Here is a 20,693-nt window from a genome sequence, read left to right as displayed (position 1 = left end):
GTGGTGCGTAGTCCCCAGGGATCAATAAGCACATGTGTGAACACTGGTGGTACATACAAAACTATACATGGACACAACATAAAACAACACAAAACTGTTTCAATCAGAACTTACAACTGAAGTGTAGCAGAGGATGAAAATGCAAGAGGATAATTTCCAATAAGTGAACATACTGTTTGCATGGTACAGTGTATTTATGATGTGAAACTTCTTCCACGGGCAGGTCCTTTAAATTTATTTCAAGGCACTCCTGAACGAACACTATCATAATGGAATTCTCGTTACAACAAAGTAAAAATTCATGTCCCATAATTATCATCATATCTGTTTCGCTATAATGAAATTTTGATACAGCAAAAACAAAGACAATCAATCAAAAAACACACAAAACAAAACAAAAAATACCAGTCCCTAGGATTTTATCATAACAGGAGTGCACTTTATAAAGAAATATGTAGAGAAATGTAAAAGATAAGGGCAGAAAAGCAACACAACAGGTCCCCATTTCATAAAAGATGTTAGGATGGCAACTCTTGCTGGAATGGCAACTTCCAATAGCAACAGCCAATCAGGAAGCTGGGTCCTTGTTGTTGCCATGACAATTGCCATCCCAGCAAGAGTTGCTATCATATCAACTTGTTATGAAACGGGGCCAAGAACTGCATATATCATCAGCCTTATGCCAAAAGGGCCTTAAAGAACTTCCCCTGTTATGCCAAAAGGGCACTAATAGTGTACAAGGTCTATAGTGTAAAGGGCCTTTTGGCATAACAGTGGAAGAGGTTTACGGGCCTTTTGGCATAAGACCAATTATATTATAACAAACTGACTCACTCTGACTGCTATACTAAAGACACATAAGACAAGATGAAAGACAGATTTCAAATCATACAGGTATTTTTATTCTTCTTTAAAAATGATTTGTGACTTCTTTCTGTTGACATATGACTGTATTATGAATCAATACATATGTACACCCTGTCTCAATCTATAGTACAAATTGTAAGTTAGCCGTCTGCAATCGTGTTGCAATTTAGCTGTATAAATGAGATCCAAAAATACTGACAAATTGTTATTTCACAAATATGCTACAGATCATTTAGACACTGGTTAGGATGTGATGTGACATAGCATAATGAGGTGAGCCCTGTGGCATAGAAAACTAACTCTCACAGCAACTTACTACAACTGCAACTGCCAGAGAGAGAAAGAGGCAAGTTGCTTCTGGAATATGAGATGTTACTATGGTAATTGCTTCTGCAGTAAGTTACAGACAATGTAATAGTATGTTCTCTAGGCAACAGGGTGACAGCATATTTCCCCCTTTTGACAGATATGAATATACAGGTCTTCATAGATATTGTGTTATATATGATAAACTCTCAATTGTGCAGTGATACATATATATAGCATGATTTTCTGTTACTTTTTTGTCCTAGTTAAATATATCTATCTGTGTTAGTATACATGTTTGTATAGACAATATCAAGCTCACATATATAAATTGCATTCATTAAAATTATGTTTATGAATAGTCTTATCTAAAAATCAAATTTACATATTTATACAATGCTAGCCCCGCATTAAAATTTACACACATCACACTGACACATTGTCAGGTTGCCCCACATACAGAAATGTACAAGTTACACTCTTCACATGGATTAGTCATTCATTCATTCATTCAAATCTCATTCACACTCACACTTTCCAGGGTACAATATAGTTTTACATCCCTACACACAGAAGCGCTGGTAACACAGTGTTTGTGTACTACATGTAGCATACTTTGCATTGGATTAAAAACACAAACTAATGTTCCATAATTTGCTAGACAGTCCTTTCAGTTCAAAGAGAGCAAAACAAAAAATGCTGATTTTTGCTAGAAAACAAACACAGGCCAAGACAAGTTTAAGCTAGGGTTAGATTATAATGTTCAAAAGTATTGATTATAAATGCAAAGTCATGTACATTTTGTATCATATTGACTGCCAAAATCACACAAACTTAACCAAAAAAAAGAAGAGTGTTGCATAATACTTCTACTAAAAATTTGCAGAGAACTTCAGAGGATGGTGGTACCAAAAGGCGGCACACACTTTTTTCCCCCTTTCTTTTAGGTTTATATTTGATTCTTGTCAGTAAATATGTTGAAAACCAGTAATTCTAGTCTCAGTTTCAGCATGTAAATCTCAGATACACACCAACTATCTTATCCATCTGATTGTAATATGAAACTTATCTTTATTTCCTGGTATCTCATAACTCTACCATTGGGCATTACAGATCAGCGTATGAACTGATGTTACAAAATTGTTCACTTTTTCTTAATGTGATGCATCTTAGCATACAGAAATCTGATTCAATCTGCTATGAAATATGAAAAATGAAATGTGATGTCCATTAATCAGGCATCAAATGGAGAAATTCAAAATGCAAATATCATTTCCATTATAGCATGAAAAAGAAACCGATCAAGTCATAGTTGCTGACTAACCAGTCTTTTTTTTTTTCACTTTCTTTATACAACAAAATGCTTATGTTTTCCATTCACACCAAATCTGACAAAAATTAAAATTCATTTTGATCGTATAAAAGATTAATCTTCCTTCTTTGATGTTATATGAGCATGTCAAAATTTCTTCCTATATTTGGTTGAATTCATCTTCCATAGAACTGATTGTTTGAACTTATATACACACAGCGTACTCAAAGAATTATCTTCACAGCATTACTGCAAGCTTGTGCTATTGTGAAGCCTTACAATAAATGCAAGCATATCAACAATGAGAAATCAAAATCAAATCACTGAGAGACTATTGTGGAATATCCCGCTTTTTGAAGAATATATAAGATACAAAGAGGTTGGCACTAATTTGCGAAAGCTACACAGTCAAGTAGCAAGCAAAGATCATCTATGATTGTAATAAAAAAAAAAAAAAACTATATTGTACCATGAAAATAAATTTGCTACCTTCTAAACCATCCAGACACATGTGGTAATTCTTCATCTGGGGGTGCGTTTATCAACTCACTTTTGGCATAGCATCAAGGTTTCCAAACAACTTTCAGGGAGGTTTGAGCAGATAAAGCTATTTTGATCATGGGGTTTGAAGCGCCTTCCTGAAATGCCAAAAAAGTGCAATTGCAAATGCGTTTGAGTCAGATACATGCTTCTTTGGAGATGATAAATGCAAAATCGTTCTGAAATGTGTTTATAGCTCGGACCTTCCCACTCTAACTACATGATCTTTGCCCCTTGGGTCGAACAGTCCAATTGAGCTGTACAGTGAGAAGGCCTTCCTTTCAACTCACTGTAGAGATGATAGACGCAACAACTTGAGAAACGCGATCAGAAAGGCCTTTGCAAACACGTTTTGATAGTGGGTACTGCAGTTACAAACATGGGGAAAGATGATAAACGCAGCCACTGTCAATATCTGCAGCACACAGCTTGTCACTTTTTGTCACTGATATTATACAAGGCAAACACACATAAAATATGTCAGTGTATCCACTAACCTTGAACAGCTCACTTGTTTCTTACAGTGTACAAATTCTACACAAGAAGACAGCGCACACAATCCTTGAATAAGCAACAACAAATAATCTCTATGCATCATTACACAAGCACTGACCTGCAAAAAAGGCAGCATCAAAAGGTACAGCTGTACAAATGAAAAAAAGCACTCACATATGCAAAATGTGAAATGACAGCTTGTCACAAAAGGATTACATCAGGCAATATTACCTACAACATAAAACGAAGGATGGTAAGAGACATACCAGGCACGCTTAACTTTGCTTTCATCTACATGTGTATGTGCTTTACTGCAACTTTTTGTGACTTCCAATGAAAAGTGTTCACATCAATTCACTCAACTGCTAATAAAAGTCTTCAGGTATATCAACTGGACTGCACCGAGTTCTGCTCTTTTTTTTCCCCCTCATGTGCAATGTACAGTGTAGCTTGAAAAACAAAACACATGAAAAATTATGCTAATCATATCAAATAAGATATTACTAGAGGTTGCCGTGGAACAAGGGTTCTCTTTTAGAGAGAGACGAGCACAAAGAAAGATGGGAACAGGCACGATGGTCTAGTCGGTAGCAAATTTCACACAAGACAGATTTAGGAATACCACAGAGGTAAAGACGGGCAGTAGTGTCCCCCTGAATGTTGAGTGTCTAAAGGCTAGCACCACCTCAAACCCCCACCGAGTGATGCAGAATGATATAGAAAACTGGTCTTGACTTAATGGGCCCATCAGTCCAATGTTCATTTCATTCTCCTTTACACGACACACATCTCCACTCTGGCCAGTACATGGACAGGAGCTGCCATGGCTATATAACGTTCAGTATAATGAGGAGAAAAGTCCAGCCATTATTCTGACGCACGGATGTAGCTCTTGGCCTTTCCTGGATTTCTTTCCTGAGGCGTCTCCATCTCTTGTGGCATCCTCGAGTCACGTTTCTCTCCTGGTTTTTCACTCCCTGCTCTACGGAGCATCAGTAAAGCATCATACGGGCGGAGAGGCAGGGAGATACTCCCCCAGGAGACTGCAGAATCGTGACATTACCATCTAGAACATCACTGCTTGAATGGGCGATGCAAGACCAGCTTTGTTGCCATGGAGACGTAATTTCCCACATCAATCTGTATCTGATGACATCATGTGAGCTCCACAGCAACATGTTACTGGTACATGGACATCTCTCAGGCATTCAAAGTGTCTAACAAATGACTACAAAACTATAACAAATGTTAATGGATGGCATACAGAATAGTATCTTCTTTTTTGTTTACACAGGAAAGACAATCATATTAATGAATTCTTAAACGACAAACTAAAAGGATGCCTTTATGGCAGTCAAATATCATCTCAAGATAAAAAAGGCAAATTACACACAGAAGTTACTGATCTGCTTTTGATTGGCAAACTGAATCTTCAAGCCTTTAAACATGGTGACACCTGAAACCCATGAACAATGAGGATAATCTACAATTAAAGACATTTCTGTTTCCTAAATCATTAATGGTGTACTTAATGTTTTCTTTTTTCATCCTCTTGCTAGAGAAAAGATGAGTGACAAGAATTCTTTTTTCCCCCATGAAAATACAATCTTGAATGAGACTGATCAATTTGTCACTCGTTTATACCCTTAGTCACTCCGAAAGAGACTTACAGCTAAATGATGATCAACCTATACAGAGATTATGTTGATTAGATTCTATGTGGACTAAAATATCCAGCAGATGAATGTATTGTGTTAGAATGTGTCAAAACTTGACAATGGACTACAACCAACAACATGTTTTAATTTTTTTTTTTCAACTTCATGAATATTACATTCAAAGTATGTAGTGATTAATCCAAATTTGGGGGCTTGCAAAAACTGCATTGACGCAAATACGCAATCAAAACATAAAGATGGACATACAGGATCTGGAATCAACTAAATGTGAACAAATATACAAATATGCAGTAACTTCAGAAATATCAATACAAACAAAGCAAAGGAAAAAGAATAAAATTCATCAAAATGATTGATTTCACAAATTCTCTCAGATAGGCCATACAGCAAACCCTTGCATAATTCGCCATGAATACTCGATACCTTGAATGAATATATGTAGTCAAGTCTGCTAAGATGGCTGGAACCATGGAGTGGAATTAAGCATGGTTCTTGTGGTAATGATGTAATATCCTGGAAACAGAACTACACTACATGTCCATGGTGGACTTGTCATCCACTGGTTTTAGTCTTTCGTGGTTCGCTATATTTCTCTCGGCCCAAAGTGGAAAAGGCTCTTCCCACGATGCATTGCCGCTCTCAGAGAATTATGCAACAATTGCTCTCCTCCGTCTTGCCTCGGTTTCTTTGTCCTGGATGGTAGAAAGGAGAGAGGTAGAAAGACACAGACAGAGAATGAGACAGAGTTACAGAAAGAAAGAGATATTAGGGAGCTTTAGATTTTAGACGTGTGGACGTTCAGAGGGAAAAAAACATGTTCTGAGCATGCGCAGAAGCGCGCGTCAAGTCGGATCTATTTTTAGCTTGCGTCGCCTGAGTTTTTCACTACGCGTACTGGGCTATTTTTACGTCTGCACAGTTTGCGACGTAGAGAACTACTTCATGCACCGATCATATGGGGGCGCCATTTTATTTTGTATACGTTGCGTACCAGCGTAATCTAAAGCTACTTTTCAACATGACGCAGGGGAGAGGAGAACGTCCAGCGCAAGTGTCGTCTCAAACGTCCGCGCGTCAAAATCTTAAGCTCCCTAATATGACAGTCTGTATCACACAAAACTTTTGAACGAGGAAAAAAAGCAAAAGATATCACTATGAATCATATCAAAGCACTAAAATAGAAACCATAAGACAAGATATCTTGTTGATTACCCAGCAGAAGGGTTAAGACTTGAGCATTAAAAAAAAAATCATATGAAGGAGCTCTTTTAAATCTCTATGGAATTATGTCCAAAACCAAATTTTGATTTTGGGTCAAAATTTCACGTTAGGGCCCTTCTGCTGGGCTGGTGACAATGTGCTCTCTAAATCTGAAAAAAAAAAACCAAAAAACAACTAGAAATGTTGCTATGGCGACTGGTATGCCTCCGCCATAATGCATGGTTCTCCAAATAGGTCTATAGCACAATGTCTTGACAATGTGTGATGACAGTTTCACGTAACTGGCATAATATTAAAATGACAGGTTTGTCACAAATGATTTGAATGTTCACTTTTCTTGAACTAGGTTTATTTGGATGAATGGCTATATTGTCTAAGAGTGCAGGTGTTTGGGGATTTGAGGATCTGTACCGAACTTTTCACCCATTTATAAGTTTAAAGAAGAAGTGAAATTTAGCACTTTCACTTGACCTTTGACCTTTTGGCAAGAAACTTCCAAGAGAATCTGTATTGGGTAATACATGCACACACTACATTGTAAGTTTCAAGAAAAAATCCTGCAGGCACTGCATAAGATTAAGAGGGAAATATTGACATTTTGATGAGTTGACTTTGACCTTTGACCCATGACCTTTGTCATGTATATACCAAGTTTCAAGAAAATACCTCCATGCATTGCATAGATATAGGGGAAATAGTGACATTTTGAGCATTTGACCTTGACCCTTTGACCTTTGACCTTGAGCATGTGCACCCAAAAGTTGAAAGGCACAACTTTGCCCACTCACATGTATATATGCCAAGTTTCATTAGAATACCTCTAACTGTTTTTTAGATCCGCTGTCCACAAAATTGATTACGGACGGAAGGACGGATGGACGGACGGACGGACGGACAACCAAAAAACATAATGCTTCTGGCGACACTTCGTGGCGGAGGCATAAAAACAGCCCACAAATGCTTGCAGTCATTACCATGTCCACACAATTTACGATCAGTTTGCCTTGTCACTTGCTACATGTACATACATGTATGTACATTACAGATGAGGCATTATAGCATGAGCCCATGCATTACCTGTGTCAAGTCTTACATCATTTCACAAGACAGGCCAAATGCATGCAAAGGTAAAAACAAACTTTCATTAATTATGGCCACTTTTGACACTGGGATGAAATACAGTATCTTTCCCTTCCACTTTGTGTGAAATGTGCATGACAGTAAGTAAGGATAAACACACTGCCGACATGTACTCATATTTCCATTTCTGTTCATTTACAATGACTTACAATGCCCAATGAAAATCCACTGATTTGTCCAATCTACATGGATACATACAGTGAAACCCCGTTAAAATGAGTTCGGTTATAACGAGGAACCGCTTATAACGAGGTGATCGCGTCCGTCCCGTTTTCCTTTGCGTGTAAACCTATGGCAGAACGAATCAGTTATAATGAGCTCGGTTATAATGAGATTCCGGTTATAACGTTGACATTTTCGGTGCATCATAATAAAGAAAAACATAAGCGATTTGATCGGATACGAGGTTCCATTTCCTGCTGCTTTCAGACACGCGACAAACGAAACATTGAAAAGCGAATTTACGCTATCCCCGTTTTACAGAGTCTGTGCTGAACGCAGTAACACACTCACAAGTGCCCGTCCTGTCTCGATCTCTATATGTACTCTCGCGGTAGCTGAAGCGGGAAGACTTGGAATCAAACATGTTTCAGTCCCGCCGTTAACCTTCTTCATCGCCCATTATCAGTGACGAATAACCGAGTACTGTTCCTTCCATATTTCTTCTAAACCGCATAACATAATCATAATCATTCCATTTTCTTTTTCGTTCCGTTTCTTGACTTGCCGCTTTCAAACACGCGACAAACGAAACATTGAAAACCAAATTCACGCTATCCATGTCTCTTTCCCATTTTGCGTAGTTCATGTTTTCTTCTAAATCACGCGATAAGACACAGAAATACTTTCCGATGTTACTACTACTGACTGACTGTAAGTTATTGAATAAAATCATTCGATTTTCTTTTTCGCGAAATACGCGTGCGTGATATTAGGTCATACCACACTGCAACGACAGAAAGAGAAAAATATAACGGATTCAAAAACTGTTCATGTAGCGACACTCGTGGCCAAAATGGACAATAATATTGGAATGCGTGTGCAACTCATCATTTATCTCCTTTCTATTCTTACTTCCGACTTCCAGTTGTTTTGCTGGTTAGTGAATATGAGTGTATATGATTAAATCGAAATAATTAATGAAATCATAGCGATCCCGCCGGGTGACAGTAGCGTAAAATTAGTTGAATAACGCATGTTAATCTATCTAATTGAGTTGGTGTTCAGGAAAAAAAAAACAAGCGCATTTAACAGTTTGAATAAATCTAGAATTTTTCATTATCATGTAACAAATGATGCATCACGCGTTACCCCGGGGTACCGTAGTACCCTGGGTAACTGCGTTGTGTAGCGCCACCTCACTCCACTCGAGGACAGCCAGAGAAAAATACATGCACTGTGTGTGCGTGTACTTAGTCATTCCCATGCCACTGCATGTTATACTATGCGTGCATGGAAGCTGCGATACCACTGCTTTAGTGCAGTGCAGTGCAGTGCAGTAGCTAGCGCGCGCTAGCTCCAGCACCAAAATAATTTCCTCTTTTTGGCACCCTGGGTACAACCTTTTTAAAAAAAATAAATAATTGAACAAAATGGCTGATTTTTGTTTGCTACCCCGGGATACCATTTATGTCATCAAATGATAAATAAATGAGTGTGTATGATTAAAGTCGAAATAATTAATGAAATCATCGCGATCCCGCCGGGTGACAGTAACGTAATAATAGTTGAATAGCGCATGTTAATTTATGTAATTGAGTTGGTGTTCAGAAAAAGAAACAAACGCATTTAACAATTTGAATAGATCTAGAATTGTTCATTATCATGTAACAAGTGATAGATAAATTTATGAGTGTGTATGATTAAAGTCGAAATAATTAATGAAATCATCGCGATCCCGCCGGGTGAGAGTAGCGTAAAAATAGTTGAATAGCGCATGTTAATCTGTCTAATTGAGTTGGTGTTCAGAAAAAGAAACAAACGCATTTTAATAGTTTGAACAGATCTGGGTTTGTTTTTCTTTGTTTTTGATGCGTACGGTTATAATGACGTAATATCGCCGGTCCCACAGACCTCGTTATAATGGGATTACATCCGGTGATAACATGTATGGTACCATAATAATTGCAATAATTTGAAAACGGTCAAGACAGACATAGACAAAATGACCAAGTGCAAATCCCACAGGGCAAAGTTAGTCCAATGTGCATTGTTTCATATTAAAAAGCAAACCCAGAATGAATGACAATGGTGTTTCTCAAAGAAAAGCAACTTTCTCCCACGTTATTATTATCTCATAGTACTTAATGTGCTTTGATTAGGTACATTGTATACCAAGATTGACTGCTTTTTTGCTTGCTCATTTCCCTATCTTCCTGCATGTCTTTGTTTGGATTATCAGGTTGGATTTTGCTGATCTGGTTGGATTTTGTCATACAGCATAATGCATACATTGTACTTCAAGTGAAAATCTACATGTACTCTGCATTTCAGCTGACTTCTAAAGCAAGAGAGCTCCAAACAACAAAATGGATTTCAGTGTCTAAATCTGAACTCAAAGGAGAATATGATTGATATCCTTCACATTACAAATTGTCCTAAAACAATGAGGCATAGAGAATTGTGAGGGGTAAAGGATTATAGCTGCTGTATGACTGGCAAATGTCATCAGTTTGTGTACCAATCAATTGAAAAGTTGTGATGCACTAGCATATCACCTCGTCAAATTTGCATGGAAAGTGATAACGATTGACATCACTGTTATGAAAAACATACATGTATCAACTTTAAAGTTCCATTACTGTATATTATTTTTTTTTTCTGTTCAATGTCATTCAAGCTTTATAGCATTCATGTCCTAGTTCCAGTCCTTATGAAAAAATGTCAAATAAAATAAAAGATTTACAGGGTTTAACTCCCACCTGAGCAAAACAGTTTCATCTTAAAGACACTGCCATAGACAGTTAACAAGTTTGACCAACTCCTGATCTTACAATGTATGATTTGTGCCGGTATTGGCCCTAACTTGTGCAATATTCCCTGGTATACCATTCACTGCCATGTAATACATGTATACACTTATCTTGGGCAAGACCCAATACTTCGAGAAGAACACGAGACTTATTAATGTCCTCTGTGTTAGGTCATTCATTTATTCAGCAAATCTTTCATTAAAGCACTGGGTATAATGTCCTTGTTTACAGCTAAATGGGGATAATGTCTTGATCTAATTGCACCCAAGAAACTTGCTCCTAAAAAAGATCGATACTGCAACTTGCATACAACTAAGGGTGCCTTCTTCTTCCTATGAGGAAAGGGAGTATTGGGAGAGATTTTCCATGTCATAGTGGGGATAATGAAACACATCTAAATGACATTTTGAATTACAATTATTGAGTCTGCAGGAATGCTGAAAACTGGGTGGATCATTACTAAATTTTGTACTTTTCATTCTATTTCAGCTGCCTATTATTCTGGAATGGTTCATTGTTAGAAGTGTTGATTTCAGCTGAGGCGAGATACAGAAATGATTTGCATTCTTCCAATTCAGAGCAAATACTAAAAATCTACAAAATCGATTCTCCTGAGTTCTCCCCATGATCAAAATCACGGTACAACCTAGACAGGAAATTGACCATGGATAGCAAATAAATATTTCCATTGTATTCCTTTTTCTTTTTGCATATTTGCTCGTCTGTTTGTTTGTCTGTTAGTTTTGCTTGTTTGTTTGTTGGCAAGAATTGAAAGCTTGTGTGAACTAGATAATGTGTAATTAACCTGATACTAACCACTTATACAAGAACAAAAACTGAAATTGACAAGTAAACTGGCCCTGAACATTACTTAAATCAATGTCCAGATGCACAGAGCATTCAGGATTTTTAGTAGGAAGTGGACTTCCCAGAAACCACTTCAGGCAAACATATAAGAGTTTTGGAATAAGTCATTTACCATGGAAGACAGACATTGTGTATTGTTGGTATTGTGTACTAGTTTATCTTGCGACAACTCAACTAGTATTTTGTTACAACACGCATTTCCCATTGACGCTGGCCCGAGTATACTCGGGACTCGTCCTCAATGGGTTAAACACAATGGCAGAACTGGTTGAGAATAAAAGAAAAAAATATAAATTAGTCAACAAAACTGTGTGATTTAATAGTAAAAATTTGAGCACAACTGATTTTATGTATTACATGTCAAGATGAAACACAGTTACAATATCGCCTTAAAGATGCACACTATGGCTTGATAATATTTTTTAATTCTTGAAAAAAAAAAAATGTCATCAATATTAAGCATCTATGAAAAAATAGAGATATTTGGTCAAAGCTTCAATTTTCATTTTACATTGTGCATCTTTTATATTACATCATGTTTTTCATTTCTGTGTTTATAAATACTTGTTATATCAGGTTCAATTGGCATGTCATGTGCAATGTACAGTGTACTATTATAATTCACAGAATTAAAAAAAAAAATCAGGCATAAGTTTTTGTTTCATTCAGTATGGCTTTGATGTAACTTATTCTTTTATCATCATAAGCTTTAGCTCAAATGCAAGGTCCTAAAAATGGGTTAATCATGTCATGACTGTTCTTGCAAGTCATTAATGCATTTTGTCAAAATATGAACCCTGCAAAAGCTTTGTGTCTGTTATTGTCAGTAACTCTATCTATTGAGCATCATATACCACCAGCAAAAATCATAATTCGGTGAAACTGTTACAGTATACAAGGGGCATAAACAAGTGGTAAGTATGACTATCTGAAAAGGTACAATGACCAGTAGAGTATACTTATACAGAAAAAAAAAACAAAAAAACCTTTATCTTTTTCTCTTTCATAGCCAGGAGACTGATCATTCAAATATGTAGTTTACTTCGCCCCATACAAACATTATACTGTGGCTGTGGACACTATCCTGCAGTTTTGAGTATGAACTACTAGCTGGTGAGCAAGGCAAGAGTCCACTTTTATCCCTGTCTGCACACCTACAGCTTTGGGTACTAGAGATGATTTTTAATTTTCCTTTATCTACCCATCCATGCAATGAAACTTATGGAATCTGTTGGCAATCTAAAGTGAAACAAATTTTACCATGTCTGTCAGCATCTTCTTTAAACACTTCAGAATCACATTGTGCGTTTACATCCACGGCTTTGATAGACTTGTCATGTCAAGTTACCACACATTTGTACTACAGGTGTGGGAGATCCTGCTCCCCCCCCCCCCCCCCATTTGACTGCAAAGTGGTAATTAGGATATCATCAGGACGAAACTTGTCAGAAAACATGGTAATTTGAGGAGGATGTCACACTTCAAATTCATTTACGAATAACAACTTCTGGGTTGCACTAAAATTATGTTACATTCTGTGAATATGTGAATCATGTAATTTTGACACACTTCACGCTATCAAAAAAACATACTTGGAATCAGCATTCCACACACTGTAAACCATATTTTGTTGATTTCACATATGATCCATGATATTACATGCCATACCAGCACCTGTACAAAAATGTCAAGGCAAAACAATGCTTCACGAATAGTATCTAGTGCCGGGCATCTTGAGATAGCTCTCTGACCCAATGACCACAATGGTTCTTATCATGACACATCATTTCATGTGATTCTGTGTCAGGACCTGCTTAATAGACGTATTTACACCTACGCTAAAAGTAGGTCAACATATTCTCTCCGAGCAAACTTTGAACGCCACATTTCCAAGCATGAATTTGATTTTCCCTTCAAGGTAACTCCATGCATTATCTTTAGTAATATCACATTGAACACTGTATTTTTGACCTTGTAGAGCTACTACACTGCCATTTAATCAGCTCATATACATTATACTCCAGCGCTCTAGCACACAACACACAGTATACAGTATACTTTATGACGCTGTTCAATTTTTCATTGCTTACCACTATCTGGCAATACACATAGTAGTGAGTGTGTGTGTGTGTTTGTAGTGGGGGGCGTATATCAACTCACTATAAACTAGGTCAAGCAGAAGAAACATGATATTATTTTACAAAATATTTCACCCACTAAAAAGCATCATCTGACTTCAATATGTTAAGCCATAATAACAAAGCTTTACAGGCAGGTCATGATAATAGTGATTAAAACTAGCATCCAATGAAATTAGCCCACACTGCTTTTAATGGTGGCATAGAGTGCCAATCCAGAAAGCAGGGCCCCATTTTGTCAAAAGCAAATTGATTATAAACTTCCTTAGCACACAGGCTGCCATAGACTTATGATAGAAATCAACTATATAATCAATTATAACTCTTCATAAAACAGAGCCCCTGATATCTACTTATTTTTATTTGATTTTATTTTATTATTGTCATTTTTTTTTTTTACAGTTACTCCACTAGTTACTGCTCCAAAATTTTGGCTAAATATCCCGTTCACATGCAAGACAAACTCTTCTCTTTGATACATTGACATTACTTTAAACATCTTTTTCTTTCTTTTTTCATTTCTTTCATCTTTTTTTTTTTTTTTACCATGGGGAGTGTAGTCCAGGTGGTTATTCTTTTTGTTTTGGAATGTGCATTTGAGCTTTAAAAGAGACCAGTTTATCAAATCACACAGACATTATTAGGAAGAGTCTTATGCATGGACAGCCCTTGGAGGTAGTTATTATTTAATGTCTTTATTACATTACCTTGTGAGTTGGGTTCTGGTAGAGTTTCCCTGGCCATTATATGCATCGCTGTCGTTTTACCTAAAGGTAACTGTAGAGCTAAAATGAAGGAAACATGAAAAACGGTTTTAAGAAACTGCATAGAGAAGTAATGGACAAAACAAACGAAACAAACAAACAAACAATGCTGTAAATGTTGAACATTTTGCAGTATTTGAAGTTATCACATATTTCTCATGAATTACTGCAAAATGATAGCATGCACTGATGCAGGTATGGTATTGTGATGAATTTGCCATATGTACCATTATATACATGAATGCTACCTGAAGTTGGCTGAGTGCAACTACACACATCTGTCAGGCAAAAGTTTCCAATCTCATAACTAGTACATACATTACTGTTATATCCCATGTTGACTTTGTCTTCAGAGTATGCATCATGGTGCAAGACTGCAAACTTTATGACTTCAAGAGTTCATTCTCCTCAATCAAAATACTTTTGTACAGACCTAGAGGCATGTGATATAACACACTCAAGACATACTTAGAACTCATTCACTATACAGGGAAATGTTAAGTGAATGATGCCTGATGCTGGTACAATGTAAACTATTTTCAGCATTGGAAAATATACCACAGATAGGCAATGGAATAAGCACTCTTCAAAGTACAACTGCACATATGCACACACAAACAACACACACACAAACACCATTGTAGAATCAAAAGTAGAGCTCTTTTTCACCCATTCCTAACATTCAACCATTCTGTCACAAGTAAGCTACATACAATTTGTACGTGCATGTGCTTTATCATGCAAAGCCTAAGTCGTAACTGTGTGACAAGAAGAATGAACCTTGGCTGTACTGGTTAGCAGCAATTCCTGTCTCTTGTTCTTGACATTTCAAAGTGTCTTCCCCCGACAATGCCCTGTTGACACACAAAGCTTTAATCCTTGTCAACCGCCTACGACTTTAACATAACATCATATACAATGTACTTACGCATGTGATTTGTGGATCACACAATGTACGAGTAGATTCTAGTATCTACCATATCTCCTGGGCCCCATTTCATAAAAGATTCTAGGATGGCAACTCTTGATGGAATGGCAACTTCCAATAGCAACAGCCAATCAGGAAGCTGGATTTGTGTCATTACCATGACAATTGCCATTCCAGCAAGAGTTGCTATCATATCAACTTTTTATGAAATGGGGCAATGGTTTAACTCAACTGAGATCTCAATACTGAATAGGGCTGCAGTGTGAAATTCACTATGGGATGAATGCCAGCAAAGTAGAGTTGTGGAGGAAGGACCAATATATTAGAACCTGTCTCTTTTATCTCTAGACAGACATACAATTTTAGATCTCTCTACATTCAGAGGGAAGAAGTAGCATACAGTGTCACAGACAGAAAGGAGAGAACAAGACAAGCTAAGATACTAGAAGAAAGAAATCAGAAGAGCTACATGTAGAAGAAAGATAGGTAGAAAAAACAAGAGACCCGCAGGTCTAGCGCTCACCTGAGTATCGCAAGTTCACCTTTCACGCAGTCACTAATCTAAATTATTCACAGCTTTACTAAAATTTGACCAGGCATTCTCAAGTAGAACATGAAAATGTACAATAAGGGCCAAAATTTTTAAAGATTCCTTAATTTGGGGGCATTGGGGCCCCCTGGGGCCCACTGGGTGGGGCATGGTGCCCACTTTGATAAATTGAGATCCTGACCCCCTAGGGATGCTACCTGCCAAGTTTGACGAAAATCCATCATGAGGTTTTCAGGAAGAAGATGAAAATGTACAATTCAGGCCCCCATTTGGACCTTCCCAACCCCCCCCCCCCCCTGCCCCCAAGAGGGGCACCTCTGGATCTGCCATGAACAAACTTGAAACTACAGTCATTAATGTACTCACTCATAGTATTATCTTAGCTTATCTTAGAGAAGATTTGTAAAGATTCCTTCATTTTTTTTTTTTTTTTTTTGGGGGGGGGGGTTTGGGCCCCCCTGGGGGCCCCCTGGGTGGGGCATGATGCCCATTTTAACAAAATGAGATCCTAACCCCCTAGGGATGCTACCTGCCAAGTTTGGTGAAAATGGGTCATGGGGTTCTCAAGAAGAAGATGAAAATGTACAATTTAGGCCCCATTAGGACCCCTCCCCACCCCCTCCCCTGGGTCCCAAGGGGGGCACCTCTGATTCTGCCATGAACAAACTTGAAACTATAGTCATCAATGTACTAACTCATAGTATTAACTTAGCTCTATCACTTCTGGTTCTAGAGAAGAATATTTTTACAGATTCCTTAATTTTGGGGGGTTTGGGCCCCCTTGGGGGCCCCCTGGGTGGGGCATGGTGCCCATTTTAACAAATTGAGTTCCTAACCCCCTAGGGATGCTACCTGCCAAGTTTGATGAAAATCGGTCTTGGGGTTTTCAAGAAGAAGATGAAAATGTAAAAAGTTTACACACGACGGACGACGGACGACGCACGACGGACGACGGACGACGGACGACGGACACCGGACGAAGGGCGATCGCAATAGCTCACTTGAGCCTTTGGCTCAGGTGAGCTAAAAACCCAGAAAACATGAATAAAAGGCAAACAGAGCACAGAAGGGCATCAGGAAGAAAACATTTCTCATTCAACAGGAAAGGAAAGGAGAAAGAAAAGAAAGACTAACAAGAGAGAGGGGAAGGGATGAAGAGGAAAAGAAAGAACTAGAGGAAGAAAGATGAAAGAAAGAAGGATCGAGGAAGAGGGAAATGAAAAGGAATTGATGATGATGACAGTGAGAGAAGGGAACTGCATGTGACACAGAAAGAAAAAGACAAGATATTGAACATATGGGTCCCCCCCCCCCCCCCCCCTTGAACAGTTTGCTGTAGGAAATGACTGTACAAAAATACCCAACTCACACGGACACCTCATTCTTCTCCACTGGTCAAGGTGGCTGCGTATCTCATACTTTACACATTCATACTCGCAAAATTATAATGGAAACTGAATCATTCACATCTGAAATTACCAATGCCACTGGAAATGGCAGGGCAAAACATCAACAAGCAGAAAATCACACAAGGTACAAGCAATAATTCCAGTTTTTAATAGTCAATTCATCTGACTGCTACACATATTCCAGGATTCCTGATATTGTATGACAGGGTATCTACACATTTTGTAGACTACAATTTAATGTACATTCTGGCTCTTGGTAAAGATCGATAATGCAGCGCGTGAAGACTGCCAGTTTCAAGCAGAGAGGTAGTGTTCATCATTCATCCATGAGAGGAAATCCTCACAGCTCTTCCAAGGTGTGTAAATAGAATAGACGGCATTGCTCATTATAGAGCACATCACCAGAGATACCTCATTGCTTCTTGAATGCCGTTCTGTCTGGAGTGTACAATATGTACAAAATCGGTGCCCAATGATTTTCTTGTTAACTTTTGCATCATTTCCATCGTATCCAATTTGAAACCACTTCCCATGTTAGGCCTCAAATTTTCTGGAATAGTGGATTTGATCTGACATACAGCTAAAGAACACACAGAGCCCATACACTGTAATACAAATGTCACATTTGTATCACTCATTAATTACAACCACAAATGACTGCATCATTCCAACTGTGCCACATCAAGGAAATGAATGGATGAGGAAATAAAAAAATATGTGGAATTACCTCCTAATGAAACATTCCCATGGATAAATCTGCCTTGATATATCAGTCGTAGTATATGCGGCGAGTGCACTCTATGGCTCTCCCAATCTGAGGAAAAGTAAAAACAGAACAAAAAAAACAGATTTTTCATCAATAAAAATACAAATATAAGCATATAAAATTGGAGCAATTTGACTGCAGCGCGCAGTCTGTGAATTCCCTCCTGCTCCCTCCATTGACCTTGACCTTTGATCTTTAGTACAAGTTACACCATTCATTCTATCTTCTCACATGAATTAATAGGACACTTGGACTCGGTACTATAAAAGTCTATCACGGAGGTTTTCTTCTAAACCACAACTTAACAAGATATGCACCAGATGGACAGACAAATGGACCCCCAAAACACACAGGCAACCCCAAGAGATATTAGTCGCATTCACACAGACAAAATGGTGGACAAAGCGATTGCAATCCAAATACCAAAAATATTTTGTGCTCGTTAAGACGGACAGAAATATCCCACTAATTGCCAATCGCGATAATTTGTCACCAAACTATGCGAGTTTGAATTCTGCCAGAATGGTGACCTTTGCCCGAGTGAGCTTTGCTGCTGTGAAGTGGGTTTTGAATGACCGGACAAAAAAAAAAAAAAAATCAAGATATTTTGCTCTACAGATAGCATTAAAACACTTGACTGTGATGCAAAATATCACAATAATTCCAAAATAATTGCAAGATGTCTTGATCCTGACGCTGGTCACACTATTTAGTGGAATAAAATCAAAACAGGCAAAGATCTCCAGATCTGGATACCGTTAATTTCATCAGTCCTACAAATGCCTCTGGCATACTTGGAAGCATGAAAATACTATCAACTTGGCGAATTTATGCATTGTTGTTCTCAGAATTAGCAACTAAATATGCAGTTTATGTGTGGAGGAGCAAGAATATTTATTTTCACAGCGAAATATACCCAATTCAAAATACTCTATTATCAGATACATACAATCTCTGGTAAATGATTGCCTAGAAGTCACTGAAAAGTCATTCACTTATTTAAAGAAATACTTTGAAAGATATTTCTTACCCTTGCACCTAACCCACTTCATACTACATTAGGAAGAGGAAGGAAACTAACAAGGCCAATAGGGACATGGGAAAAGGTTCCATTCATTGAGTTCATATTCCCAGTATGTGAAAGGTTTGATCAGTTTTTGTACAGATGTCAGAAAAGAGGTCAAATTTCTATGGCAACTACCAACAAAAATTATCAAATCACACTGAAACATGCCATGGTGACAGCATCGAAAGCCATATTCTTATATATAGATATTTGATAAAAGAAAGAACAAATGCTCTGCCAAACAACAGCAATAATACATGTAAATGAGGTATGGGGTATATCCTTTACACTAAGATCTTAGTCTGTCTTTAAGGTCTCATGTACCAATGCTTCAATCTTAATAAATGAAGGAAAACTTGTAAGACCTTTTCATACTACTGTAGTCAATATCTACCACTTTAAGAACAGAATAATCTCTACAGAGAGGTACACAACAATATATCAAAGTCTAAATATAACACAAAGTAAAGATGAAATGTCCACTAATTCTTCCAATGATATCCACTAATGAGTTGAACTTTAAAGTGATTACCTGTAGGCCAGTTGTCAAAGACATACTGTGCTACGTCTGCTGCGGTGTCCTCAGGCACAAAATTGAATTCTTTGTTCTTGCCATTCATTGGGTGTATTAACCTCAAGGTTATCTGCAAGAGAGAACGAAAGAGCAAGACATTGATTACATCACTGCTGGGCATACAAACTTCAGGGGTGCCCTGGTTGCAATGAACTCCAGTCTTTGATACAATGGGGACACTATGAATACTGGAATCAACAAACACATCACAGCAAACATCAGGGAAGGTAAAAACATCAAATGCAACAGTGTTTGGTTTCTAAAATTGTACAATCAACATCATGGCAATCCGCATGCATTGCGTGTATATCTATATTCAGACGTTCAGTGAAAGATTTCAATTTTTTTTCACGAACCTTCTAATGATTATATTCAACTCCTGTTGAACTGATTTCCATGATATACCTCATTTTATACATACTTGTGAAATTTGTAGTTGAAAATGCACTGCTTACAATATTTTGATAAAAATAATCACAAGAAATGGTACTACATGTATAACATTGTACATGTACATTTAAATGTAGTCCTACATGTATGTTTTAACATCAATGATATAAAATGCACCAATACAACATTTTGGGACCAACCTATGTACTGGTATACTGATCTACGATCATCTCAAAACATGCATACATAGTATGTGAACTGCATTGAATTGACTTGGAATTGAATGGAATTGAATGGTAATTGAATGGAATTGAATGGTAATTGAATTGAACTGAACTGGACTGGAATGGATTGAAGGGAAATGTGAATCACAAAATTGCATATATTCAAGCCTTCATGACCATTGTTCTGTGCATGGGTGTACTTTTTCACTCAATTTCTGTTAGCAGCATTCTGCAAGACAGATTCCCCTAGGTCCCCTCTATGTTCTCATTCCACTTAAACTTCTTGAAACACTGTCCATCACAAACACTAGCTTCTGGCTACTTTGTAGAGACAACCTTGAGTTTGGTCAATATTTGGAGACTATCTGATGTCTACCAGATGACTCACACAATGTAGGATCAAATGTCCTGTGCTCAAAATAGTGACTACCCTAAAAGATAGCACACTACACTTGCACCAGTAGATCCCACATCACTATGTCACT

At 37.7% G+C, this 20,693-nt stretch overlaps 1 protein-coding gene across 2 annotated transcripts in view; it reads right to left on the bottom strand.

Annotated features, from left to right (window-relative positions):
* Positions 1–885: 885 nt before the first annotated feature.
* The window catches only part of LOC140235532 (ubiquitin-like protein 3), a 32,121-nt gene continuing 12,313 nt past the window's right edge, over positions 886–20,693 (bottom strand). The window contains exons 1-4 of one of the 2 annotated variants that reach the window (XM_072315556.1): positions 19,553–19,715; positions 17,916–18,002; positions 14,245–14,322; positions 886–5,891 (exon numbers count right to left, since the gene is read on the bottom strand). In XM_072315556.1, coding sequence (XP_072171657.1) covers positions 5,839–5,891; positions 14,245–14,322; positions 17,916–18,002; positions 19,553–19,715 — 381 coding nt within the window. In that variant the 3' untranslated portion in view covers positions 886–5,838. Of the gene's footprint in view, positions 5,892–13,701; positions 14,323–17,915; positions 18,003–19,552; positions 19,716–20,693 lie in introns of those variants that run through there. The other variant, XM_072315555.1, reaches the window with a different exon arrangement.

Source organism: Diadema setosum, chromosome 11, assembly GCF_964275005.1.
Source record: "Diadema setosum chromosome 11, eeDiaSeto1, whole genome shotgun sequence".
Taxonomy (NCBI): Eukaryota; Metazoa; Echinodermata; class Echinoidea; order Diadematoida; family Diadematidae; genus Diadema; species Diadema setosum.
Note: the sequence above shows the minus strand (reverse complement) of the source record. Positions and strands in the feature narration are given on the sequence as shown.